This window comes from Xiphophorus couchianus, chromosome 22 (genome assembly GCF_001444195.1).
Source record: "Xiphophorus couchianus chromosome 22, X_couchianus-1.0, whole genome shotgun sequence".
In the NCBI taxonomy this organism is placed as follows: domain Eukaryota; kingdom Metazoa; phylum Chordata; class Actinopteri; order Cyprinodontiformes; family Poeciliidae; genus Xiphophorus; species Xiphophorus couchianus.
The window spans coordinates 17,511,608-17,539,313 of record NC_040249.1 but is presented as its reverse complement, the minus strand read 5'-3'; the positions used below and the strand labels follow the sequence as shown (position 1 = coordinate 17,539,313).

General features: G+C 39.1%; 1 protein-coding gene across 1 annotated transcript in view; it reads right to left on the bottom strand.

Moving 5' to 3' along the window:
- Positions 1-5,262, bottom strand: part of jag1b (jagged canonical Notch ligand 1b) — a 37,071-nt gene extending 31,809 nt beyond the window's left edge. Inside the window, exons 1-2 of the mRNA XM_028006474.1 lie at positions 4,911-5,262; positions 4,447-4,752 (exon numbers count right to left, since the gene is read on the bottom strand). Coding sequence (XP_027862275.1) covers positions 4,447-4,752; positions 4,911-4,970 — 366 coding nt within the window. The 5' untranslated portion in view covers positions 4,971-5,262. The remainder of the gene's footprint in view (positions 1-4,446; positions 4,753-4,910) is intronic.
- Positions 5,263-27,706: the final 22,444 nt, after the last annotated feature.

Genomic DNA, 27,706 nt, shown 5'->3' with positions numbered 1-27,706 from the left:
GCCACGGGTCAGCCTCCATTAACGGAAATGCAAACAAAGCACAGGTTATCCTGATTAAAATGTGCTTCAGAATGCATGTGATGCCATGCTTCTGTTTAACTTCAAAACAAGTCTGATAAGCAGTGAAGCATCAGAAGCCATTATGCAATGTCACAGAGAAAAGCACTGCAAGTACAAATTTTAAAAAGGTGGAAAAAAAAGAAAGCAGAACAGGGTGAGGTACAAGAGAGACATTCTTTTCCTCGTTCACTTGACTAATCTGCATTTAACTGCCACATCAGAGAAGAGTACATAAAACAAACATGTCATTACTCCCATAGCAGCCAACAGCAATTATCCTTCGACACACCTTCATGTTTTCAGACCGCTTTGGCTCGTCAACAAAAATCAATCACAGGGATATTAATATGTCCCAGCTCAGTGTAACACTACAACACTGTGCATGAAGGGGAAGATGGAAGAAAAATTTAATTATGTCATTTGATTTAAATGGATTAGATAGTTAAAGTACAAAAAAGACAGCATGGAGTTCTCACAGTACCAGAACTAAAAATAAGGCTATAGTATTTACAAAAGCTCTAAAACAAAAATGTTATTTGTGCTACTACTTAAATTATAATACAGGAGCCTTCTTTCAATCATCTGACCAGCAGTGCACAGCACAACATTTTTTGTTTTGAATATGATGCAAAATTCTACAATAGCTTTTAGAGATGCACTCATCAGGTTAAATAGCGATTTACAAATATTTTAAAAAGAGAGAGAGAGAGAGAGAGAGAGAGCATTTTTTACACCAGAATCCTAAAAGAATCTCAATTTAAGCTTCAACGCACATCTTCCTACCATCATGTAATCTTATTTTTTAAAAGTGCATTCAAGTGGATGATGTTAGTTGATGCCAAGACTGGACAATTAATATTGCGATGGCAGTTTTAGTTGATACCGATAGAAAATGATGGAAGTTCTTTGGTGTGGTAATATTAAAACAAAGCCAAGCAACAAAAATATGATTTTTCTGCATTTTCCACTCAGATCTGATAAAGGAAAACTATGATTCTGATCTTTGGCCAATTAATTCATGCATATGTAATAATCTATGTGCAGCTTTTTGTCATTTAGGACCTTAGCCCAAGTATAACAAGCTGGTATTGACTAGTTACCTAATTAGGCTACCTATTCCAGTTGCGGGAGATGCAGTTTGGGGTTTGCCAGCTGTAGCCTAAAAATACACCTTAATAGGAATGATAAATCTTTTGCTTCTACACCATGATTTTCTGTGTTTTTGCAACTGCAAATATTTTCAACCAGCCACATTTGTCTTTATTGTAAGTCTAGGAGCCTTCTTTCAATCAGCTGACCAGCAGTCCACAGCAATTAGAAAATTGCTCCAATTTCTCCTTAAAGAAATGACTTCAAGATAAAGAAAAGATTTAACAGAAAGTCATAAGCAACGTGAAACCAGACATTTTTTCCCAACCTTGCTAATTCTCGATATCAGTCTAACATGAAGACAAATCAAAATCCAATCTGAGATGTCAAGAGTTCAGTCTTTACTCAATTACTGACTTCTAAACAAAAGATAAATGTAAAAATTCTTCTCACTTTTTCCTAGGTGACCAAATACGCTGATGAAGCCAAAGAGATGCGGTCTTCCATCATTGCTGAGTCTACGACAACTGCTTCCTGTTGCTTGCCCTGCGCTGGCTTTACAGCTGTGCTACCTCCATTATGTTCTGTAATCCTCACTGTAGTCACAGAGGGCACCCTATTGTCTCTACTTGATACACTGTGAGGGCCAGTGGAGCTAGGACCTCAATTCTCTTGTGGAATAAAAGCCCCAAGCAGACACCCTGAACCCAACACAAGTCTCCGAAATAGCGGTTTGCTTGTGTTAAAGAGGTCCAACCAACATCATCCAGTTCAACTGGACGCCTGGTTCTTGCCCTACCTGATCTGAGGACATGTGTGCAGCCTCATTAAGTGCAGCAGTTACCGTGGGTGGCAAGGTTAAAGCGATGAAATGCCTGCGGTCCAACCGAGCGTGATTTAAACAAAGCCCTCGGTCTGGACAAGAGGCCAACTTCATGCAGCTCACAAGAGAGGATGAAGGGACGAAAAGGGGTGGGGGAGAGGACTTCATGAACTCTCAGGACCCAACAAGCCCAATTGCACCACACTACCATCTGTCTACAACAGCCAATCAACTGATGAAAAGGACAAAGAGTGATATCATACCTAACCTGACAATTGTTAGTGTGCACTGGAGTAAAGCTCTTGAAGTGAAGGATGAGAGAATCTGGTCTTTACCAATTCAAGGGCTGTCTGCGCCAAAGCCCTTTGCATTGGAACAGTGGGCCAAGCAATCCAGATGTTCTTATTTCATTGTATGGCAAGAAAATGTTTTTTTTAGTATGCATGAAACTGAAAGAGTATAACCAAGAGTCCTCAAACTTCACAAGGCACCAAGTTTGTTGTCCATTTCTGCTCTAGTGCTGTTGCAAGGGTTCACGCAGACTTAATGCTGCCAGAATGGGAATGTAAACAGAAACCTTTGTCGTTTAAAAAATATGCAAGACGCCAGGGTCTAAGTAGAGCACAAATAAAAAGCACAAAGCATCAAATTCCCACAAGCCAACACAAACGTCCTTTTCTTTTTTTCGACATGAACTGAAAGGATCTACATCAGATATCAGAGTCAAAAACCAATCATGATTGACAGAAACAACAAATCATCGTTGAATAATGTTGGATATTACAAGAAGAACTTCCATCACGATTCAGGTAAAAATAGCCTTGATGTAATTGGACACACACACATACCAGCAGACTATGCCTTTCAGCTATCAGGCACAGTGGAGGAGTTTGTGGGCCAAGCTCTGGGGCCAGTCAGTCTGTGCAGGGTCCCTTTTTTCTTTTTTTTTTCACTTCATGGAAATGTGCTCCAGCATGGCAAATCATCTCTCTCACAAAGCTCCAGCACTCCCGCTTGTCAGGGTCGTTTATTTACCAAAAGAAGACGAGATGTGTGACCCAAAAAAAACAGAATGTTTTCTCTTTTCTTTCTACTCTGGAGTTGCTGCAACTTGAGAAGCAACCAGAAGAGGCAGAGGAGAGGAAATCTGTGATTTAAACCGTTTCATGTCAACTGTTATCTGTTAAGATTATGCAAACGGGATCACATAAAGTAAAGATAGCACCAAAAGGGGTTTCCTAAGAGAATGATTTTTTTGTGTTAATCTAAGGAGTATGATGTGTAGTGGAGAAAAAGATGTGCTGCAGGTTTTCTGATAGAGGTAGTTTTGCATCCAGCACAAACTGAAGGAACTACAAGATTTTTTTTTTCTGATATGTATCTGAACAGTACATGCCATCAGTCAATGTGTAAAGCATGGTTTCAATAAATGCTCACTTTTACACCATCTGACACCAGATTAAAGCTGATTGCAGAAATATTATATGACTTTTGTGAATCTCTATTTTAACGACTGCTTTTAACACCGTCACATACAAAGCAGGACACAGGAATGAAATAACTCGAGCCACTTTTATCTTTACTTAAACTGATGGGTGCCAGATAGCTATAATTAACTTCAAATCATACTTTCGAATTAGCAACTAAGTTTCACCCCAAGTCAAATTCCAAGTTTAACAATATGCAAAGTATTTTAACACTCTAAACCAATTAAGATGGACAGGTCTAAACCTGGTGGACTAAAATATCTGCATGTTGTAAATTAGTGCACACAATCTCAGGACCAGGGTCAGGGGTGTCAAAAAAAGAAGGATTCCAAAGGGAAACTTTTCCTTTGTTTGTTGCCTTTTCTACCCACTTTTTAAAGGGGGTGGGGGACGTTAAAGTCAGAGTCGGTCCACGTCTGAACAAAGCCCGGAGCAGAATTTAATTTGGGACCCCACAAGTCACCACAGCAGCACCGACTTCCTGTTAATATTGTCCATGCTTAATTTTTTTAACATCTTTATTTTTTAAATCACATTTTTCTGTTTTTGCATTTTATATGTCTTATTTGATTTTGCATTACCAAGCAACAATGAGAAAAAGAAACTAGCCATTGATGTATTTACAAGTAGTTTAAGTGTGCATTACAGTTTTTTTTTCCATAGTTTTTTTTCCCCATCAAGTTTTATTGTTTTAATTTGAATTTTCTTTCATACATAAAATGTGTTTACTTCTGGTAGGTTTTCAAACTTGTCCTCTGTAAATTCAAACTTTCCTGGGATTCCCAGGAAAACATGAGACATATAAAAAGTCACAAAGTTTTCATATGTTTCGACCCGGCCTCAGTGAAGGTGATGTAAGGACATACATCTGCCTTCCGAACACCTATTTTCACTTCTCTATACGTTTTATTTGGTGATGAAAATCAGGAAATGTGTTGTTTGTTTTTTTGTTTGTTTTTTTAAATGATTATCGAAGCCTCCACTCACCGGCCAGGCAAAGCTGAAGGGCAAAACTATCCTGGATTTGTCATTCCTGACAGGACTCCTGAAAGAAAACGTATTCCCTCCGAGGACAGGCGTAGATCCCATTCCGAAGCTGCAGGGCCCCGCAGCGGAAACCCTGGACTGGTACTCCTTCAGGCAAACTTTGAAAAACGTGTCGCACTCGCTCCGTGCGCACTTTCGATCGGCGGCGCTCCGTGCGCCATCGCAACACATGCCGTTGGGCAACTCTCCGTTCGCGTTGTGCATCGACAAGATCTGCAGCTCGAATTGTCCCGATCCCTGCGACACCTGTTGGGAGACACAAGAGTGGTTATTCAGTGTGCAGACCCGAACCTCTCCTGGAAGCACGGCTGCATGTCGAGCTAGCACACAGAACACAGCGGTGCATCCACTCAGCCGAACCGAGTGACCTTTCCCGCTGCTCCCAGACCAACAGATGCACATACCTCCACAAGAAAGCAGAGCAGGAAGAAGGCAGCAACCGCGGAGCTGCGTCTCAAAATCATGCCTGCTGTTTGCCACTCGTTTGTACTAGTCGTCCGGCCGACCCACGGCACCAGAGCTCTCCTCTGGTTTGAACATGCACGAATGGGGGGAAACAGCAGTTTGCTTAGCGGAGCACAGGTTCCAGATTCATAGAAGAGCTGTGGTTTCTTTCCTGGTAGGTCCGTCAAACACTCCGGAGCGTCTGCTCTTCGTCTCCACTTGTTGCTGAGGAAAGTTTACACAGAAGCCATGCGGCGGCCGATCCCACTGCAGACTGACTCACTGACTGCTGGTCCGAGTCTGAGCTCAAGCTACACAAGTTCAGCGGAGGGGAGTTTCCTCCATATTAATGAGGCAAGCTAGCACACAGCACCGCCCCTCAACCTTAAAGCTGCTTCTCACACTTTCTGTAAAAAACAGCACAATCACTTTAGATGCAGTTACCGCCTACAGGGCAATATACAACCTCGCTGTTTAGCAAATTCGCTGTGAACGGTTTTAATCGAGATAAAACCCAGCCTCCCTGAGCTTCCACAGGTACTTGTCTCTGCTGGTGACATCACATTGGGCTGATCAGGGCTGCAGACTTTTGATTGGGGCTTAAAGCACTATCAGGGTGCAGGTGGCGGTGGTGGTGCTTGACTGGGAGGTTATTATATATATATATATATATATATATATATATATATATATATATTGTTGTTTATACTTATAGAAAATATAAATATGCTTTCATCAAAATACTTTGTGTAGAGAACTACAGAAAATGTGATTTTACCAGTGATTTTGGTTGAGATTAAGCAAACCAGTCAAAGTCTATTCTTAAAAATATATATATTTTCTATTATTTAACTTAACTTTATAAGTTATTGCCTTAATAAATTGGATTGACAAATTGTATTTTCAATAACAATCAATGAAGATTTTTAAAGATTAGCTAAATCCCAAATGAACAAAATGAACATTTTATTTGCAGATTAACTGCACTTTAATGGTGCTTTCTTTTTGTTACTTTGCAAAAAGTGACATTTTCATATCATTTCGATTGGATGTTTTTGGGTTAGAGGTTAGCTACTGCAGGTGAATCTTCCTGTTGATAACAAATGTACAGCTTGGTTGATGTCTACGTCACAACCCTGCATCAGAAATAAAACCATCTCACTCAGACATAGCAAGTCAGGAGTTGGAATTCTAGGCATTAATTGATAACATTTTCAGGTTTGCATTTTATTACCTATTAGTTAGCATAGTCTTTTAATTTAATTAGCATTGTGCTAGCTATGGGACTCGCTGAGTCAGCGCCTTGAGCTTGAACTGAAAAGGTTTAAACCCGCTGGGCTACATAAAGCCTACCTTCACCTCTGATGACGACGGATAGAAATCCTTCACCTTAAAAGACAGATCTTAGGCTAAACTACCAGTGTCACTCTGGTTGCTCTTCATGTTTCAAGCTAGCTGTCACTTTCCCTGTCCTTGACCACACCCTTCATTAACTCCCTCTGCTCCTCCTCCACACACTTGGCCACGCCCCTCAGTGTCTCTTAGCACGGCCCACTTTGGTGGAATTTTGGGTTTAGTTCCACGTTAAGAAACATGTAAAGAAGTATTACATTTAAGCGAAATAAAATTTCAGATTTAATACCCAATTACATTATTTTTACATTACTAACATTCTATTCACTGTGGAACTGACATGTAAACGAAGCAACAAAAAATTGTTGGGGTGCATCAGACTGACGACTTTATTCCAGGTGTTCCCTAGGTCATGCCTTGCTGGGTAGTAAACCATATTGCTGCTATTAAATCCGCCACTGACATAAAGAGACTTATGGCCCTTTTCCACTAGCACCTCTAAAGCGTGGCTCGATTCGGCTCATTTACAGTTCTGGTGGTTTTCCATTACAAGTTTAGTGAGTGTGGTCGACATATAGTGGTCGACCCCAGAGTCCGAAACGTAGCGCACCGAGATCTATATGCTGCACAAACACAACAGTGAAGGAGGCTATGTTGAGCAGTCTTCTCAGTGTGGGGCTTTTTTTGACTCAAAAAAGAAAAGAACCAGAGAAGTCTGTGGGCAGAGAAGTAAAGGAGAGTGAGAGTCACTTTTGTGATGCAACACCCTAGCCAAGCAGTGACCGACACTCTTCTGATGTCACATTTTAAGCCCCACTTTGCACACTTGGAACCCCAGCAAAAAAATTCTAAAAAGAGAGACTAGCACTATGTAGCCAATACTAGTGGAAAACCCTTATAATCATCTAGAACGTTTGGAAAAGGGCCATCATGAAGCATTAGAATTGTCTCCAAAATTTAATCTTGGAATGATGATGGTCCCAAAAAAGTGGGTCATAGTTGTAAGTCAGACAACCACTTTTCTATTTAAAGTTTTCCAAACTCACTTTACAATCAAAATCCACCATAAAGTTGCTTGTCTAATGTAGCTTTTACAAATATCAGATAATCAGCTCGATCTTTGTGTCTTTTGTGATGTCATCAAGCCAAAAATAATAATCAAAACTGAATGACTATTTTCTTATTGCCACAGTCTACTTTTATTTTTTGTGAAATCTTGCAGTGGGAATCTATATTTGATTAACAAACTGTGTTTGTATTGCCAGGAATGATAAAAAATACACACCTGGATGGTAGTTTTAAGAATTTCTAGCATCACAGTGCTGGCACAATAAAGTGTGAAGACTCATATGACCCGAAGTCATGTTGACGTGCATAAATCTCCACAGCCACAAGCCTAAACAAAAGTTTAATGTATTTTTCAAGCATGCCTCAGTTCTTACTGCATCTACCTCTTGTTCTAATAGACTTCACTACAGCTTTTCCAGTAATTTTTACTTCGTAAAGATTTATGTCTGCTTGAAAGGTGGACAGATCCAATGTTAGCTTTCACACTCTGATTAGTAAAGGCAGTTCGCTAAATCATGTGGAGTGAAAAGAAAGCTTGCATCAAGGCCAGCAGTGAGCCAAGGGCAAATACTGAAAGCATGGCATTTTTAGGCAAGCCCTGGAAGAAGATTGTGAAATTCTACTGTTGAAACATCTTAAACATCTGCAAATTTTAAGCATATTTTTCCTGCTAGAAATGCTTTGATTGTTGGAATGTCAACAATGTCAAGAGCACATATTGTAAATCAGTTGCTAATCAGAATATACAGTGCCTTGGAAAAGTATTTGTACTTGAACTTTTTCCACATTTTTCAAATTACAAAGGCAACTCTGAATGTACTTATTGGGATTTATGCTATGTAACCAAACAGTTGAGAATCATCGTGAAGTAAAAAGAAAATAATACATGGTCTTTCTCTACAAATAAAAATCTGAAAATATTCTAAACAGATGCCTTTATTTTGATAGTTACGAATAAAATCAATAGGCTTCAGAAATTCTCTAAATAGTAAGCAGATTTCATCTTTGTGTAATTTAATCTCAGAATAAATCCAGCTGTTCATTGAAGGCTTCAGAGGTCTGTAAGAGTTGACAAACAGCATCATGAAGAAAAAAACATGCCAACCTCCTAGCATCTCACAGAGGTCTGTTCAATGAATCATAAGACAATATAGAGCACAACAGCCTACTAAAATATGAATGTTCACCTAAGCTGACCAAAGAAAGCATTAAAGCAGCCAAGATGGCCGTGATAACTCTGGAGGAGCTGCAAAGACCAACAGGTATAGGAGAATCTGTCAACAGGACAAATACAAGCATTACGCTTTACAAATTTAATGGAAGAGCAGCAAGGAGAAAGACATTCTTAAAAATAAAAAACAATAAGTCGCACAGCAAGTATGCGGAAAATGTTGGTTTGGTAAACTGAAACTAAAAATATATTTGATCTAAATGTGGCTAAAAACTAACACCCTAAACACACCGCATCCACTGTGGAAAATGGTGGTGGCAGCATCATGCTGTGGAGTTGCATTGTTTCAGCAGAGACAGGGAAGGTGGTTAGAGTTGAAGTGAATATGGATGGAGCTACATGCAGAATAATACTGGAAGTTAACCTGGTTTAGATTAAGGCATATTAATGCGTTAGAATGGCCTAGTCAAAGTTCAGAGCTTAATCCGTTTTAGAATATGTGGCAAATGAATCCAAAAATATGTCTTTCTTTTAAATATTTTACATGTAAAATGTACAAAACATGTTTCATTTTCCTTCCTTTTCACAATTACACATGATCTTGTGCTGATTCTATCTTATGCAAAATAGCACTGCAGTTTGTGGGTTTAATCAGACAAAATGCAAAAAAAAAAAGAAAAAAAATCTAAGAAAGGTGAATATATCCACAAGTCATGGTAAGGCCAAATATCCATGGCACTACCAGGATGGATGTCCATCTAAATGAAACTCCTGCTAACCAGATTAACAGATTTAACATTCGCTTTATTTTCATGTGATCAAGGAAATATTCCTTTTGGTGTCAAAGGGTAACTGTGGCCAGGTGTCTCTCTTCTAGAAGGTAATCTGTGAACTAGATCAGTGGCCAGCACTGTGCACTCACCCACCCACACACACATTTATATGAGGGGTGGGAAACCCCCTCTGCCCCTGTCGTTAGTGATTTGTGCGAACCAATTACACAGGTCACTCAAAGGGTTACAATCAAAGAAGCACCGTTGGAAACCGTGGTATTACATAGTAAGGAGCGAATCAATCAGTAACTATGTAATGCTTCACCATCCCAGTTTATAGCTGTTTATGAGGGTGTTGCACTATGTAGATGTATATGTTTGCACTAGATAAGCTGAAAGATAATTTTTTTGTAGTTTTTCAATAAGACTGTACAACCTCTACTTTGCTTTGTGTTTTCACCTAAACTGGAAAGCAGCAGGGTTTATCTTATCTGCAGAAGCATCAGCGACACAGGGATGCACACCAGCCAGGGCTTGGATTTTTATCTAATGCAGAGGCCGTGATACAACTTGTATTCCTTCACAAGGAGGGAGAGTATCTAGGTGTTACTTCCACGCTCTTAAATCACTGCCGTCAATATTCAAATGTCACGTTTCCTGTAGTTGAACTTCAAGATGAAAGATACCACTTCCTGGCCTCAGCCACTGAGCTGATAGACATCTCAGGTTACAGGCCTCATTGAAATGCTCTCTTTGGGTAATTAGGGTTAATTGGAAAAGTTTTTAACCCTTGGGTAAGTTTCTTTTTTCTCTCGCTTTCACTTATTCTCCTTGATGGGAAAAGCTGAAATTGAGTCTAGACGCTATGGACAGTTTGGGGAGGGGGTTGTGTCAGAAATCTGCCTTCAGTGCCCCCACGACCTGCCCAGAGGTGATGCTGCTAGGGAGGATGATGAGGGTGGGGTGAGCTGTGGTGAGAGGAGGGGGTAAATGTATACAGATTATACAGTTCTTAGCAAGACTTTTTCTCCTTTTCTCACATTATACAACTCTAAACTTTAATGTACGGCAATTTAATGGTCTTTTATTTGGAAGACCAAATATCTGCGGGTCTATTTATGTTTCCGGTTGTTGTTTTGGTGGAAGTTGCCGACTCTTTGACATCTTCTAACAGGATTCCTGCCAGGATTTTCCTCTATTAATCTCCATCTGCCTACCTATCAACTCTGACCAGCTTCCCTTCTGTAGAAACACACATTTATACCAGTTGTTTGAATTATATCTATTAACATCTGCAATTTCAAGTGGTGCAGTGGTCCTAGGTTCCAAGTCCAGTGTGGGCTCTTTTTTCTTTGAGTTACCATATTTCCTACATGCATGGTGGGTTGTCTCTAGGTACTTCAGTTTCCTCCTACAATCCAAAAACACTTCTGTTTGGTCATTAGTCTCTTTAAATTGCTTTGTAATGGCTTAGTGACTTATTCAGGGTTTACTTTACTTCTTGCCCTTTAACCAATTATGTACTTTTTGTTTGATATTTGATTATTTGCAATATTGTTATGTCAGTATTTTAAAAACTATGCTTCTTGCAATTCCTTTTTTACCTGAAGTATTTCCTCATTATCATCAGTCCTTCAAACCCACCTTAGAGCTGATAACTGCACATTTTTGCCTTGTTTGGCATATTAAGTCTCTAAAGGATCTCTGCAGGTCCTTCAGGGGTACTGCAGGTTTATTAGTTGCTTATCTGATTAATGCTGTCAGTTTAGATGGAAGGCCGAGCCTTGGCAAACTAGAACAGAGCTTGGAGAGTCGTGGAAAGAGATCTAAAGATGACACACTTTTTAGATTTTGGGGGAGAACATCTAAAAGTTTTGGGGGGATTTTGGGGGAGAAAATTAGGGAGAAAACAAAATCACAATTTGTTTCTTCATCTCCAGAGCTATGCACAATTTTGTCTTGGTTTATCAAATAAATAAAACATTTACAGGGTAGGTACACTTTTGGCAACATGTTATAAATTTGTTCTTTCCTTTTACAATGATAAATCCAAACTAGTGGTACACAACTGCAAAAAGAACTGGAAAAACCTGGATCTCTTCTGTTTAATCATAACTACTCCCATTTATCATGCAGCATGTCTGCTGCTCCTTATGAGCACGGTGTGTTGTCCTCATGGAGCACAGACCTGGTTTCTCCTCTGAGGCCATGGTGCTAATCTCCTGCAGCCTTAATGTGATTATGGTAATGATCACAGAAATGACCCTTGGGCTTTTGGGGGGCGATCCATGGCTCATACATCCTCACACATGGGTCTGCTGTGACTTCCAGATGAGAACAGCAGACTGAGCCGGTCCTGGTGGCCCCTCTCTCCTGTTCTTGTGTCCTCTCTCTGCTTGGATGAGATAAGTGAATGACCAAATACATTCCAGACCAGGGACACAAAACCTGAAAGGCTATGAGAGGGAGAAAGAGATGGATACCTTTTGTTGTCTGACAATCAATGCCGTATTCCAATCCAATTACCTCAGTCTTTTGCAACCCCTTCTGTTGCAGAGCATGGCATTGAAGCCTGCTGGAGTTCAGACTTCAACAAGAATGTGGTGGATTAGGTGCTTAGTGTGCTCCCTTCCCCCTACTTTTTATTAAAATCCATGACACATGCTCCCATGAAATGATTTATAACAGCTACTATCTTTTTAACATTTAACATTCAGTCACCAAAGTCAAGGAAGAGGTTAATTTCCTCTTTCATCCATAGCAAACAAAAGGATCCTGTGTTGTTTCAATAGCCAACAGAGAAATACAAGTAAGCAACATGACTGTGCATTTACCCTTCAGCATTACATTAAGGAGGAAATGACGTGTACATGAGGTGCTCTTCAGTCACGTTTTGGAGCCATGAAGCCTACTCGACCACAGTCAGTCTCGTGAAACACCTCTGCAGGCTCTTCTCTTTCTTCAAGCAGAGGCTGACTGTAAAAATGAAAACAATATTTCATTTTGGTTTTTTGCTAATATTTTACTACTGCTACACATAGATGTCAGCTTTCAGAACTGTGAGAATAAAGAGAAAAACCAAAAGGATGAGAACATGTTCCATAATATATAATTAAACATGATCAATGATACAGTCAGAAGGTTTCATACACTTACCATGGACCTAATGTCATTAGTTTTTAGACTGAAACACTCAGGTACAACTTCTGGAAGTGAACAGCATTTTTTTCTAATCCACATCCGGTCAAATATATTCATATAGAATCAAATATATGCATGCAACCCTGTAAATATTGGAAAAAAGTCCTTAAGCAAGTTGCAGAGAAGCTGGAAAATAGGGCTGGAGGTTTGATCCCCATTATTGGCAGAGTTGAGCTGAAGTAAAGCTGAAGAATTTCATTATTCCATCTTGTACATTTCACTAGTACAACAAGCAGCTAAATACACTATGAGCATGATACTTCTATTACTATGCTTGATAGCCGGAACAGTGTTCTTAGATCTGAAAGTCTCACCCCAACTCCTCCAAACATCCTTTTGTCATCGTGGCCAAACAGCTCATTCTTTGCCTTATCTGGCCATGAAACATTTTCTCACAAGGAGTTCAGTTTCTTTGGGTGGGTAGCTGCAGATTTCAGTCATGCTTGAAAGTGCTGGCAGCCTCTCAGTCCATGGTTACATACAGTGGGCAGTGGCACTGCTCTTCAAGTAGTTTACATTTGGGAGGTTCCTGGGTTGTTCTTGAACATCTTAACCGATTACCTTTCCCTCTCAGGGGAGCAGTTTGGGTTAGCTGATGGAAACTTGGACACTAATGGTTCTTTCAGTAGGACAAGGATCCAAAAAACACATCAAAACTGGTTTGGGGATGAATTAAGCAGGCTTTCATAAATCTGGAATGACCCCCATCTCAACCCTGTTGAGAATTTATAGACTATGTCTAAAAACTGAGTCCATGCAGGGAGACCCAACCAATTTCAATAAACTCCACCAAGATGAGCAGTCAAACATCCATCCAGAGCTATAACAGAAGCCTGTTGATGGTCACAAATATAATGCAGTGTCTCTGCAATATGTTAACAGACTTTTACCCAAACATTAGTGGAGATTTACCTCCACTAATGTTTGGGTAAATCCATGTGTATCCATGTACATGCAAATCCATGTACATCCATGAGAAAGATTAGAGACAGCCATGAGAAAGTTGAACACTAAATTCTAAAAATACAAACTACTTGAAGTTGTTTGCTACATAATCATCTGACCCTTTACACAAAAAACATTGTGTAAAGTCCAAAATTAGTATGGGAATAATATAAACGTCCGACCAACTCTCTACATCAACGTTTATTTTGAGAAACAAAATTAGTATATTCTAACTTTCAGGCATTCAAGACGCACAATACTTTATCATATATGTTCATCAGGAAGCCCAACTATGTCATAGGTCAGCGGTCCCCAACCTTTTTAGTCGCGCGGACTGGTCAGCCCTTCGCAGTTTAGCTGTGAACCGGGGGGGGGGGGGAGTTCAGATGAACCATTTCTGTTAATCTATAGGTTTAAGTAGCTATACAGTATTATTTCTCTTATGTTGTAAAGTTACTGAAAAGCCTCTTATTCTGATCTTCACATATTTCTTACTTTTGTGTAAACCTGCATGCTCCCACTTAATTTTGATTTGATTCTGTTACACCTGAATTTTTTTATTCTGTTCTATAAAGCCCGCTCTTATTTAATGAAATGGGTGTAATAGATATCTATTTGGCTCTCTCTTAGTTTAAGAAACTCGGCTTCTGCCTAAATTTACAGGGTTCCCACCTCACTTACAGTAAAAATAAGGTGGAGCGTAGGCATTAATGTATTAAGAGTTTTAAGGAGATTACGACAAATACCGGGCAGGAGTAAATGTAGGAAGTGATGAAGCACATCTGAGTGGGCGATTAGAGCTCAGAGAGGTTCCCTTTTGTCATTTGGGGTGTTTTTCCTTTTAAATATACACCACTGTTTACATGGTGTGTTTATGGGAGCTGCTCTTACAAAATGTGTTACAGATGGTATCAGCTTTTTGCACTCAGATAAATGTCCCCCCCACCCCCTTTCTTAAAGCAGGGCTGCATGCAGTTCAAAAGCCTCTTCTGTGAGGTGATGGTATTTGGATGTCTGAGTGAATATGCGGTGAGCACCTCGGTGTGGTGGGAACCTAGTTGCCATGTGGAGGTTGAGTAAAAAAGAGGGATTACATGTTGAGGGGTTTGGTTTTGATTTTCATTGGTTCAAACTGTGCCTAATTGCTGTGGTGATTCTGTGGGCGACTCATTTATGTCATGTTTATTCGAAGTGTCTTTAGTCTTTTCCCCCATGCTAAAGTGGTACAACATATGTCAGCAGGACGGGGAGTGGAGTGAGGAGAAATGACGGCAGAAGGATTTAGATGGTTACCTGCAAGCGTGTATATCAACAGCGTCATAACAAGGCTACAGGATCAGCTCTCTGCACAGGCACACGTGTTAGGTTAAGACCCTGTGAATGGATCATCAGTGTGTTGTGTGCTGTCCCCTCACATCCTTAATGGCCAGGGGTGTTTGATCCTCTGAGGGGCGGGAAGATAGATTATCCTGTCTTAGGCTATAGCTGCATTTCCACCTGGTCTACAGTATCAAGTCTCATACAGCTGAGCTGACCCTTGTGATTAGGCCAAATGTGTGTGCAGGAAGGTTCCTTTCACCGGGGATTCATATCCAGAGCCTGCGTCAGAGCCAAAACCTTCTATTGCATTTTAGTGGGAATTTATGTGATATACCAAAGTGGTGCCTAATTGTAAAGTGGGTCGAAAGAAGGAAAAAATAACTGAAAAGTGATGTCCATTTGTATTCAGCCATCCTGAATCAGTACTTTGTAGAACTTGTACGTTTCTAGAGGAACATTGTTGCCTGTTCTTTTTTGCACAAACCTTTAGGTTCAATGATGGGGAGTGTAAGAGCATGAGTTTTCAAGTCTTGTTACAGATTCTCAACCGGATTTAGGTCTTGACTTTGATTGGACCATTCTAGCATGTGAATATACTTTGATCTAGCTCTGGCTATTGATGTATGAAATATCTATTAGTACATCAGATTGTGTGCTTGGTTTTATGTTTAGAGTTTTAACTCTGCTCTGCTGTAACCCCAGTCTCAAGTCTTTCGTTGCCTGTTTAGGTTGATCAATCTTTCCCGCCTCTCGCTCGTTGATAGCTGGCGATAGGCACCAGCACCCTTTCTGACCCCAATGGGATAAGGGTGTAAGAAAATAGATGGATGGACGGTGCAAGTGGGAAATAATGGAAGAATGGGTGACTTGTGTAGCTCTACACAACTTAAGGTAAAAATTAAACTGAATTTATTGCATTTTTGACAGCAGCTTTCTTGTCAGGTAACCAAGAACTAGTAGCCAATTACTTGTACTGTTTTTATTTCGTAATATTAAAGTAATGGGGGGGTTCAAATGCATGAATCTGCAATTCAGATTTTTTGATAAAAATTATTTTGCTAAAACATTATAATATGCATAATACCCCTTTTATTTTCCGTACATCAAGTTCCAAGAAAATGCGTTAAAGTTTGTGGTTGTGATATGTAAAATGTGAAAAACTTTCAGTGCTGTGAATATTTTTCCAAGGCACTTTGTGATTAAATCAAGAAGACGCAAGAATTCAGGGGAATGTTTGCAGCTTCATTATTGATCATAGTGACAGTTCCTCAAGTGGGTGGAGGGAAACTATTGAGGCAAGAAGATTAGATCCACTGTGCATCACACTAACCGAGGTGGTCTCCTCAAGTTAGAAGGGTTTGCGTGTCCTCAGGATCAGTGAGTCAGAACAGTGCTCTCTTCAAACAGGATATTGGGCCCCGCTTGAGGTGAGTGCACCTAATTACCTGAACTTCCTATCTGGAGGAGGTGACACTGATAAAACTCTTCCTCTCTGTTGTCCCGGTTGTTGTCAGTCATGTTGCACTTTGGATGATGAGGGTGAGAAATCCCCGGGATTCTGAAACCAGCAACTTTTACTAAAAAAAAAGGAAAGAAAAATGGCCTACAGGCCTGCCAAGAGGAATATAAGCTCCATCAGAACGACATCCGTTGCCAGCCTTGAGGGGAAAATATTGATGCTGGCAGTCTCTTGATGTCCTTTGCACCATGACGTAGCGGTTTTTCCATGACACATTTGATGATTGTTTCCAAATGGGCCTGTCAGTTTCAATATAGATGACCCCTTCGCTTCACTTTCTTCTAGAGCAAACTAAATCCACAGGCTCATACATATTAGCAGGCACACTCCAGGAATAACTCTTGAAGAAGAACAGGCAGTCACAAGCTGATATCAGTTTTGATATTCAGTCTTCTCATTCCTGACTGAAAGAGACCGAGTCTGTTTTTGTAAGCCTGTAGATGGAAAGCCGGCCGCAATGTTATTAATAGGAAACTGGATGTAAATTCATGAAATGGCATTACACCCCAGCATGTGGCATGTCAGGGAGCACACGGACCAACCACAGAGACGCAGGGGATTTGCAAAAATGTTGCTCAGTTTATTTACACAAAACATAAAAAATATCAAGGGAATGCAATAAATTTGAGCTCATAAAAGGAGGTCAACAAAGCAAACTTAACACAGGAAACTTGAGCACAAACTGACTGGAAACGTATGGAGCGAATGAGTTCCAAGCAAAAATAATAAACTAACAAGCTAATTAAAAACAAATTGTACAGAGTAACACAAGTTAGTAACCAATAGGAAAGAAAATATACATTAAGTATAATAGAAAAGCAAACTTCAAATCCTTGCAATGTCTGAAGAGATCCAGATGACACAAACCAATATCAGCAACAGGAAGATCTGATCCAAGTGGGACAGTTTCTATTAACATAGTAACAAACGATCGGCAGATGTAAATTAACTCAACCCAAATTACCACATTTTTACTGTGTTACAAAACTGTTAAATATTTATACGTGCATTCCAAATGGTCAAAAACAGCTAAAACAACTGTAAAAGTGTCTTACAGGGGACATGCTCCTATTAATGTGAGACATTAACTTCAAAGGTCTTTCCCACTTTGAACATGAATATCCTTTACAATTCAGCTGGAAAACAAACAAATCTCATTAGGAAACATGTAACAAAGGTGACATAATTTGATTGCATAAATGCACTTTGGTTTCTCTTTCAACATCCAGGCTTCATGATTTCAACTCCTGCTATAAATTCTTTTAAATCTGAGGGACCTGAAATATGATTGATATAGTATGGAGATTTGGTCCCCACCTTCTGACTGCTACCTTTGAAGACTGAAATTCTTTTGATCCTTGGTAACCATGGCTCCATGTTAACGATGGAGAGGAACAAATTTAAGAAAAAGACTGAATGGTACAACTAAATTAAAAGTTTCTTTAACAAAGTATTTAAAGGTCTGCACATTTATAGGTCAGAATAAAAGTGGAAAAGGTTGTGAAGTGATTTATTGTAGTTTTATTTTATCACACGGATGTCCACATATTTTATATGTTCTTACATACTTTAAGGTAATTCTAAAAAAATATAGATATTGTTTAATTTTACATTTTTAGTATCAGGTTCTGCTGTATAGTTATACTAAAATACACAGAGGCTTTACTTTAATACAAAAAGGGGGAAAAGTCACGATGTTTCCTCAAATACAATTAGATACAATAAAATACTTCAAAAGAAGATCAGGTATATATATAACAATAAACCCTTCTCTAATTATATTTAATCCCTGGTTTAGGCCCAGTGCCAACATGAGGCGTGTCAGTGTAATGACTGTTGCCTAACATATTATGGACAGTGTGGAGTTTGTTTACAGACCTTAGTCGGGTCGGAGGCATGCGAGCGGTCACCTTCCAGAGCATAACGTGGAAATATGTGGGAACTGCTCCGTTAATGGGTACAGCTGAATATTTGATGGGTCTGCTTCACTGGAGCATATCAACTACCTGTTAATGTTAAACTAATGAGCCGTTCTCTAGGGTTGTCACTTTAAGGCTTTTGTAAACACACTATGTAAATCACAATACAAAAAGGCGTAAATGTGCTTGGTGGCACAGAATAGTTCACAGCAGCAATATTTTTAGATACTTTAACACTCATTTGATGTCATTTGAAAAAGTTAGTTTCTGTTTAATTCAGAATAATAATTGTGTGGTGGAAAAAAAATACTGAAAACTGAACAATGAGTAGATCGGGGTCCACTGTAACTATGACTACTAAAAGCTAATATTTCTTAATTAATATGATGAAGTTTATGATGAACATTAAAATAAAGGAAATTTACTTAAGATTTTTTTTCCCTTTTCAACAGAAAGACAGGAGCTAAACATCACCATGCTAGGTTAACAGGCTGGCAGTGAATGGATATAGAGCAGAACTAAGGAGGAAATTGCTGGCTGATTAGACTAAAGGCTATTCACACAGCAAGTAAATACAAGCTAAGTCCACTGTTTTGTCCATATGCGATCTATATATCTGGCCTTTTCACAGCTGTCCGATTTCGATCTTTTCACCCCCTCAAAAAAAAAAGAAAAGAAATCCGATACATACCACTTTCATATCAGCTCTTTGAACGGTCATGTGCATTGGCTTCTTTATCATTAAGGTGAGACATAAACACCAGGGCATAAACAGTCAGGGGCAGTAAATCAGAATGCAAACAATGGCTGAAAATTATAATTATGCAATTAAGGAAGAAGTCTCTGCATTACATCTTAATCCCACCATTTCTGACTCTGTCTACATACTTTCCTAGAGAAACTGCAATCAATACTCCACGGTCTATAAATTGTCCTTTCATTTTATTAGCTTCCTTCTTATTTTTATGATCTTGTGACAATGGACCTTACCAAGCTCCGCCCACAACCGACCTAGTGGCCGCAAGTCTCACAAACAAAGCCTCACAGCGCCTATGTAAATGTGGCGTATTCCACTTTGATTGATTTTCTGCAGTGTATTTCTGACTCGATTAGTGCATCATTTCTACCAGATTTTCACAATTTATCAGCTGCTACTACAATGGACAGAGGAACTAAGACGTTCATGTCATCTTTTTTGGATGAGATCAAGGTGTTTGAGCCACGCCATGCCTTCAACATTGTGCATGTCACTTTCGCTTTCGCTCTATGAGGAAAACGGCAGATCCACACACCCTCTACATCAATATAGCTGCGGACAAGATCACTGATGCCTATTGTTCTTGCAAGGCTGGGTAAGTCGGGCATTCATCGTTTTGTAGGTTACTTTTGAAATCAGTCGGTGATTCCTGTGGTTTGTTGGCAAATGTTTAGAGTGTGCCTAGGCCTGATACACTGTACTTGGTGCTAGAATGGCTAACACCAGTAACAGTTTAGTCCAAAGCCTTTTCTGCTAAAATAAAATCTTTAGTGTATGTCAGATACAGTACACATTGCATATTGATCTGTTTAGCTAACGTAAGACTGTGTAGAAGTTGCATCAGTACTGCCATTATGCTGTACTTAGCTAACGGGAAGCTAAGTGTGTTTGTGAGAGGGCTACGCACGTGGTAGCCACGCTACACGTAGAATGGGCATCAGCCAATGAAAAGCGGCCTCTGTGGTAAGGTCCATACCGTCGGCTTCCGTTGCTTTACAAACTTTAAAATCGATCCATCAACGGCTCTACCCAGTATTACTTCCGTAAACAATGCGTGACGTCAATGTTCTTCTTCTGCGCATGTGGAGATGTAAACCCTTCACACAGAAGTCTCAATGCGGTCGGGTTTCATTAGTACAACTGAGTATTAGGGCCATGCTTAGAAAATAATATAATACAATTATTAGAATAAAGTCAAAAAATTACAAGAATAAACTTGTAAAAGAATAAAGTCATATTTTCGGGCTGTTCTGATAATATTGGGAGTTTATTCTCATACTATGACTTTATTCTCAAAACATGAGTTTATTCGGGTATTACTATGACTGTTATTTTTAAATATAACTTTATTCTCATAATTCTATAATTAAATTTTTTTCTTTGAAGGGTCTGCTTCACTGGAGAACATCTATGTCCCTAATACGCTGCTGTAAATTAGTAGCTTGAACAACCAGCCAATAATTAATTAATTAATTAATTAATTAATTAAATAAATAAATTTAATTTTATTAAATAAAAGCAAAACCATTCTGAATTTATTTCAGAAAAAAAATTGGTAATGACCATCAAGACTTGCTGTGTGAACATATAGCGTGGATCTCATCTGGTGGGAGGAGGAAATGAACAGAGAGAAAAACAAGCAGGGAGGGGAAAAAAGTGGAGATAAGAAGGAAGTTGGAAGAGAGTACATTTTTTATTCTACAAGATAAAAAGTAAACAGGTGATATGTTGAAAGTAAGCATTGTGTGCTAAACTATCCATATCCCAATGTGCAACAACAATCTGATGTATAACTAGAAGTAGTTAGAGTTAAACTGAAGAGATGAAGTTTTTCAAGGCTCTTTACAATGCACTAATTGTAGTAAACAGAAAAAAACCCAGAGAAGAGAATTTAAAGTAATTTCAACATTTTTACATTCTGTTTCATTGCAAGCTACAGTGTATTTTATTGGGAAACAGCATTCTAGATTAAAACCACGTGGCCAGTAATTGTAGAAGGAAAATGAGGAATGTTTTTTTTTTATTTTTTATTTGCAAATAAAATCCTGAAAATCAAGGCATGCACTTCTATTTGACCCCCTTTGCTCTGATATCCTTAAATAAAATCCAGAGCACCCAGTTGTCTTCAGAAATACTTGAGCACTGCATTTCCGTGTGTTGGAATGGCCAGTCAAAGTCTTGATTAGAATTTCTTTCCCCTAGATGCTCTCCATTAAGTTAAGTGAACAACTTTCATGGGGGTAAAGTTTAGTCTCTACGTGCGCAAAGCTGGTCATATGAAACATAATCAATAAACTAGAGTAAAGTTAAATTTTACTGGGTTTTAAGAGACAACAGGAGACTTTATTATCATGTATTTTATTTTGTCTTGGCTTTGACTTTCAAAATGCTGTGAAGCAGTCATAAAACTGTCAATGGGGGGAGAAATGTTTCCACACACCATGATAACAAACAGCACAGAGGCAATACAAGCATGGGTGCCATAGAGACAGCACATTGTGATTACACTATTGTTCCTTTTTGATAGCCTGGATTACTGGCTTGTTCTCAGAATACTATCTATTTAGTTTTAATAAAGTTACAAGTAATTTCTACATGCCTGATTTTTTTCTTTGTCTTGATCTGCCAATTTCAGCTGTTTTTGCTTAGATAACTATAAATCAAGTCTCCAACTCAGTGAATCATTCACCCTTCAGTATAAATAAATACAATAAAGAGTTACCTCAAATATTCCAATAAAAATATTAGTGTGAAGTTTCATAAGCTTTCAGATAACTGAACACATTGCTTTTTAAAGAGGTTTTCTATTTACTAGACACTGTCTCTGTAGCCTGGTTTTGTGGTCAACCCATACAAAATGGGCGCCAACTTTAAAATGAAATGGCTTAATGGTTAACAAATTAAACAGAACTCAATAAAGAGTGATCACGAAGCTAAAATGTAGAACTTATGCCTTTACCTGAAGCAGATTTTATGTTTGATGGCAAAATAACAATGCTTGCCTGGACATGGCTGTTTTTTATGGAACAGCAGAGAGGCAGAGTTGCTTCATTGATAAATTGCACATGCTGTCACACATCGCCTTGGAAAGGTATTTATACCCCTTGAACTTGTCAAGATTTTGTCACGTCACCACCACAAATCTCAGTGTTTTGTGCCTCAATTTTATGTTGCAGTCCAACACAAAGCAGCACATAATACATGAAAGGAAAAAAGGCCCAAAGATTTTCAAAATGCAATAACTAAGAACCACTTTGTGACTTTTTTTTTATGTCTTTGTCCCCTCTTGTTTGCAAAATAGTTCAAAAATAGTGCAAAGAGAGCATTTGTAGACATCAATTTCTGCATCAATGCAAGAGATTCTCAATTGGATTTGGTTCTGTACTTTGACTAGGCTATCCTAACACACGAAAGGATATACTTTGATTTAAACCGTTTCACTGTAGCTCTGGCAGCATGTTTAGGGTCTTGCTGGGATGTGAACCTTCACCCTTCAAGTCTTTTGCACCCTCTAACAGATTTTCTTCTTGTGTGTAGCGCCATCTAATACTGAAGTAAAGCATCCCACAGTATGATGCTGCCAAAACTGTGTTTTAATGTAGGACTTATGCCAGAATTCAAATGGGACTTCCATTTGCTTTCTGTCAACACTGGCTTTCTCCTTGACAGATTTGTTGAGTTAACATTTAATAATTTCCTTGTCAACAGATTGCCCCACCTGAGCGGTGGACTGCTACATCACCTCCAGAGTTACCAGGAGCTTTTCGGGTTTTTGTTTGAATGTGTGTTCTTTTGGGTTTGCAGATGCGCCAAGGTCATTCAACACTTACACTTTACTTATTTGTGACATCAGAGGTAATTGATTGCGGTACATTTTATTTTGCAGTATCAAAGTAAAAGGGGCTAAATATAAAGGTATGACAAGCTTAAATATTTTAAGTATACATATTTCTTTCCACTTCACAATTGTACATTCATCATTAGTCTATTATATGAAATCCTGATAAAAAAACATTGAAGCTTTAAATTCTAGCATAAAATGCAGAATACATTTGTTATGCACAGAAATATATAAATGGTGACATTAATGCGCCTTTCTGCATGCGTCCTGCACTCTGGCAGAAGCAGACAGTGTTTTGACACGAGGCTGCCTGTCTGTCACCGGCCAAGTCGGTTTGCGCTGAGTGAGAGCAAAGCGCTGGCAGGCCTCACAGGATTCACGAATCAAGGCCGCCGCAGTAGAAGGGGCCCAGCGTTTTCTTAATTCACTGACAGACGCCGCTAACTCTGTTTACGACAGCTAAACAAAAGCAGTCTGGAAGCTATAGACTCACCGCCTTGTTTTAATTAATTTTATTTGATAATGTTTTTCATTCTGCCCCAATCAGAGTCCCTGAATGCATTTTAATGTGGTGCGCTAATGCATGAGAGTCTCAACTCCCATCGGTGCGTTATACGTTTTGTAAATCAGGGAGAAAAAGAGGAGATCTTTTGTGTCAGCACATCTGACATTCCTTTGTGTGCAGTTAAAGGCTTGTCTTGTGAAATCATGCTTCAATGCCGTTGTGGAGACGTGGTTTGTGCACATTCATTATGAGGGGCTTGTGAGTGACATAATGTTAGCGCTTAAGGTTGAAAGCAAGGGGCTGTGCTTATTAACAGGCTCATAACGAACCCCAGTTTGTCTTGTTGATACATAATGCGTGTCTGTTGAAAGTTACTGGATGCTACAAGCAGGTTTGCTTTAGAAACACATCAAAAAGTTCATATTAATTCTGGCTCACTTAAGATAGAATGCATTCAAGTTACCCAGTAATCATAACGCTCCACTGATCTAAAGCCCATTGTCACACGGCCACTTGAAGAAGTCTTTTGTGTAACAGAAGAATGCCAGCGTGACCCCCGGCAGCGCCGACCAAGGCCAGGCAGACGTTTCTTTGGCCCAGCCGTCCACTCCTCTCAGCAGCTCGGAGTAAGATTTCAAGGTCCGAGTGGCCATGAGTGTTGCTGAGAGATAGGCAGAGAGAAAAGATCCCTAACCCAATAGCTTTGATGATTGAAACAAAACACGGAGCCCCTGCAGACCACCGCCTGCAGACATGGGACCGAGTGTGCTGTCATGCCTATTTGCCAGTGGCATCACTCAAAATCTGAACGCATTTGTTTTTTTTTTATTGCTTCAGTGAATACACCGGTGTTCACTTCAATGGGTGTTGATCAGAAACTCGCTCAAAAATGCCCAACACTTGCAGAAGCTACTTTGCTTTCTGATGAGGAAAATGAGTACACAACCAGAAATGACCATCATTTTTGGAGGTCAAAGGTGGGGTCCTACCTCTTAGAACTTACACAAAATAAAACCTTCTTTTCATGAATTAATTGGGAATCATCTCTGATCCTCCAAATGCATCACTACACTTCTAACAGACATGTACATTGTGGAGACAACAGAACAGCTTTATGGTCTAACAAAATTTAATTCATTGCTGTGCAGTGGGTCCTACAGGGAGGTGGAACAAAGTCAGTAAAAATGTGTCTCTTTATTGGATTTGGAATCCCATTACATCATTTAAAGGGCAAGGCAAGTTTATATAGTTACATTCATTGGCACCCCCGGTAAAGAAGTGTTAAAAAGTCTTAATATAAATCTAAAAGAGAAAAATTCAGCCTTTATTGTGAGCACATTTTATTCATCCATTGCCTATGGTCGTTTTTGCACAATCTCCATAAATAATTTGGAGAGATTTTCCAGATTGTCATAGGTCCTCTGTTTTTCTCTCCTCTCTTCAGCTCACCCCAGTTTCTTTAAGCATTTAGTTCTGGGGACTGAGATTTTTATTTAAGACTGTCTGGCATTTCAGACAGTTCATGATGGCACACTTTAAAAATATTTTTAAGGGCCTCTGCAGAAGAAAAAGCCCCACTGCATCAAAGATCCTCCACCATATCTAACAGTGGTTAGGTATTCTTTGTGTTTGAAATTTTTTAGTCTTATTTGACAAAAGCGTGCAGTTCTAGTTAAAGTCAAAGCAAAGTTTTACAAACTCTTAATGAGTATAAATCAATAAGGGAGAAGAAACAGAAAAAGTCTGCTGTTTTTCAGCAGTATAGCTGTTGCTTATTCAAAGGTTTTTGGCCAGTGACATATTTGTTTACCCAGCACATAGATGTGGATGATGTTTTCAATACTTTGAGGTATAAATCATGTCCTGTGGGTGTGTTTCCATAAGGTGTGGTGAACAGCATTTAGCTGGTTGTGGCTATCAAGTATCCGCAATGTTGGAGAATAAAAAAAATAAATAGACGTTTTTTTAATTTTTTAAAATGTTAGTAAGAGAATAAAAAGCATGTTTTTACCTCATTCCCATGCAGGATGACAGATAGTTGTCAAAAAAAGCGGTATATTGGCCTGGGAATGGGGAGGAGCATTTAAAAAGAGGATATCAAGAAGATATTCCCAAGGTTTTTTAGTATGACAAAAAGTTCTTGGTTTTGGCTTTTGAAATATTCAGATTCTTTCTGATTTACAAATGCAATGCAACAAATGGTTTCATTAACAAGATCCCTGCGGGGAGCCATGTGTGGGCATGTCACTGACTCATGCAAGTTTCTTTTAAAATGACAATGAGATCATTAAAAAAGGATTTACACCAAGAAGAAATATCCAACCACAACATCAGATGTTTGATAAGCAGTGCTGCATGTCCCAAGAGGCTTTGCAATCCACACAGGTCAGTCAATCTCACAGGCTCACAGAATATCCGACAGGCATCATCTGCTCGGAAAAAAGTAGTAGAATAAAATTTATTTATTTATGAAGCTGCAAGTTCCAAACAAATTTCTCAGATCCCTTTAAAAGCAGATCCAATTTCTGTCCAGAAACATATAATCAGTCAGATCAAACATAGCGACTCAAGTTCAGTTACATAACGTAAAGTAAGAACATTCCAAGTAAAACATAAAACAGAACATACAAAGAAGACAGATTTCCATATGAGCCCCTAAGCCACCCTGAGTTCACAATCCAACATGGCTGCTACACATGAGACATTATGAAACTTGTAGCCATAAACTGTCTTCTTGTGCTTCGAACAGTTTGTGTGACATTAAACCGGTTTCACACATACAGCACTGTGAATATGTTCTGTTTCTGTTTTTTTGTTGTATTTAATGATTTAGACCGTCAAAGTGATTGTAATTATCAAACAAAGATAACTTGGGTTTAAAACTATACATTTTAAAATCATATTTTCAATAATTAAGGGGGAAAAAACCTCAAACCAACCATGACCTATATGAAAATATCCTTATAATCAGGGACTTAAAAAGACTCAGTGACCTGCTACAGAAAGCTGGTTCTGTCCTGAGGCCTGCTGTGGAACCTCTGCACATGATGGTGAAAAAAGGATTCCTCTTCATGAGTCTGTTCTACAGTTCGAGGCTTCTCCAGATCTGCTGTAATATAGAATGCTACAAGTTTCTTGCAAAATCACAAAAGTTTTGAAAGGAACTTAACCGGCATTTTATTGCTGGTTTAGGCAATAAAATTGCCTTAACCGACATTTTACACCCTTTTGTGGTAAAGAAAAAAATGCCTACAGCACCTGGATTTCAGCCATTCGGAGGTGGTCTCCCATTCAAGTACTGACCAGGCTTGACTCTGTTTAGCTTCTGTGATCAGATGAAAACAGGCTTAACCGGAATAGTTTGGCTGTAGACAGCATGGGTTTTAGTGCAAGTGTACTTTACTGACTTAACTGATTTGCTTGCGTGATTACTTGACCAACAGAAGAAATAAAAGATTGTCTTACTCTGAACAAGGCCTAGTCAAAGTCTGGACATGATTGCTGACATGATTTTAATCAGGTTGATCAAACTTGCAAACCCCTCAGTGTGTCGTAGTTAAAATAATTTTGCAAATACTAAAAGACTTCTTTTTCTTCTAATTACTTCTTCACATGGGGCAGTTTAGCTTGAAACCTGCATTTTATGTTTACTCAGGTGATGTTCCCCAGATATTACAATTTGTTTGATGAATTTAAGCATTTAAATTTAACAAAAAATCAGAAATAGAAGAAATCAGTAAGCACTGTGGAACCCCCCCACCCCCTGACAAAAATAAAACATGGGATGGCAGAAGATTCCAGGTTTGTAGGATGTGTTTAAATCTGCTTGTTGCACAATCAAAGAGCAGATAGCGGCTCCCTCTCTTTTTATGACCCTTTGGAAACATGCTTGGAGTATTATGTTATCAAACCGGGAGAAAGGAGGGAGAGCACAGACAGCTGAAAAAAGGAGAAGCAAACAGCTGTGCCAGTGCAAACAGCACACAGATTATTTGCAAGAGGAAAAGTTGGACCGGCCTCACTATCATAATACCACTATTGAACACACAGCAACGATGAAGAGCTCCCATAGCTGTTTCTCTTTGCTAAAATCTTATTATGTCTGAACATTTATCAGGAGTAAACAGTTAAAATCAGTAGGGATTAGTCATTAAACCCTGATATGTCCAGAAAGCCCCTGATCTGACGGACGATGTTTTCCTCAGGTCTGTGCTTATGCTCAGAGGATGCCTCCAGACTCTACAGTTTCTCACTTGATGTGGCTGGCTGCAGTAGGAGGACCAGTGTTGATACAGCTGATCGCTGTTTTTCCAAGTAAAATATATGGCTTTGCTTGTTTTCACAGATAGCCCCATTGCTTTGCTTCAAGTTCATATTTACCTAT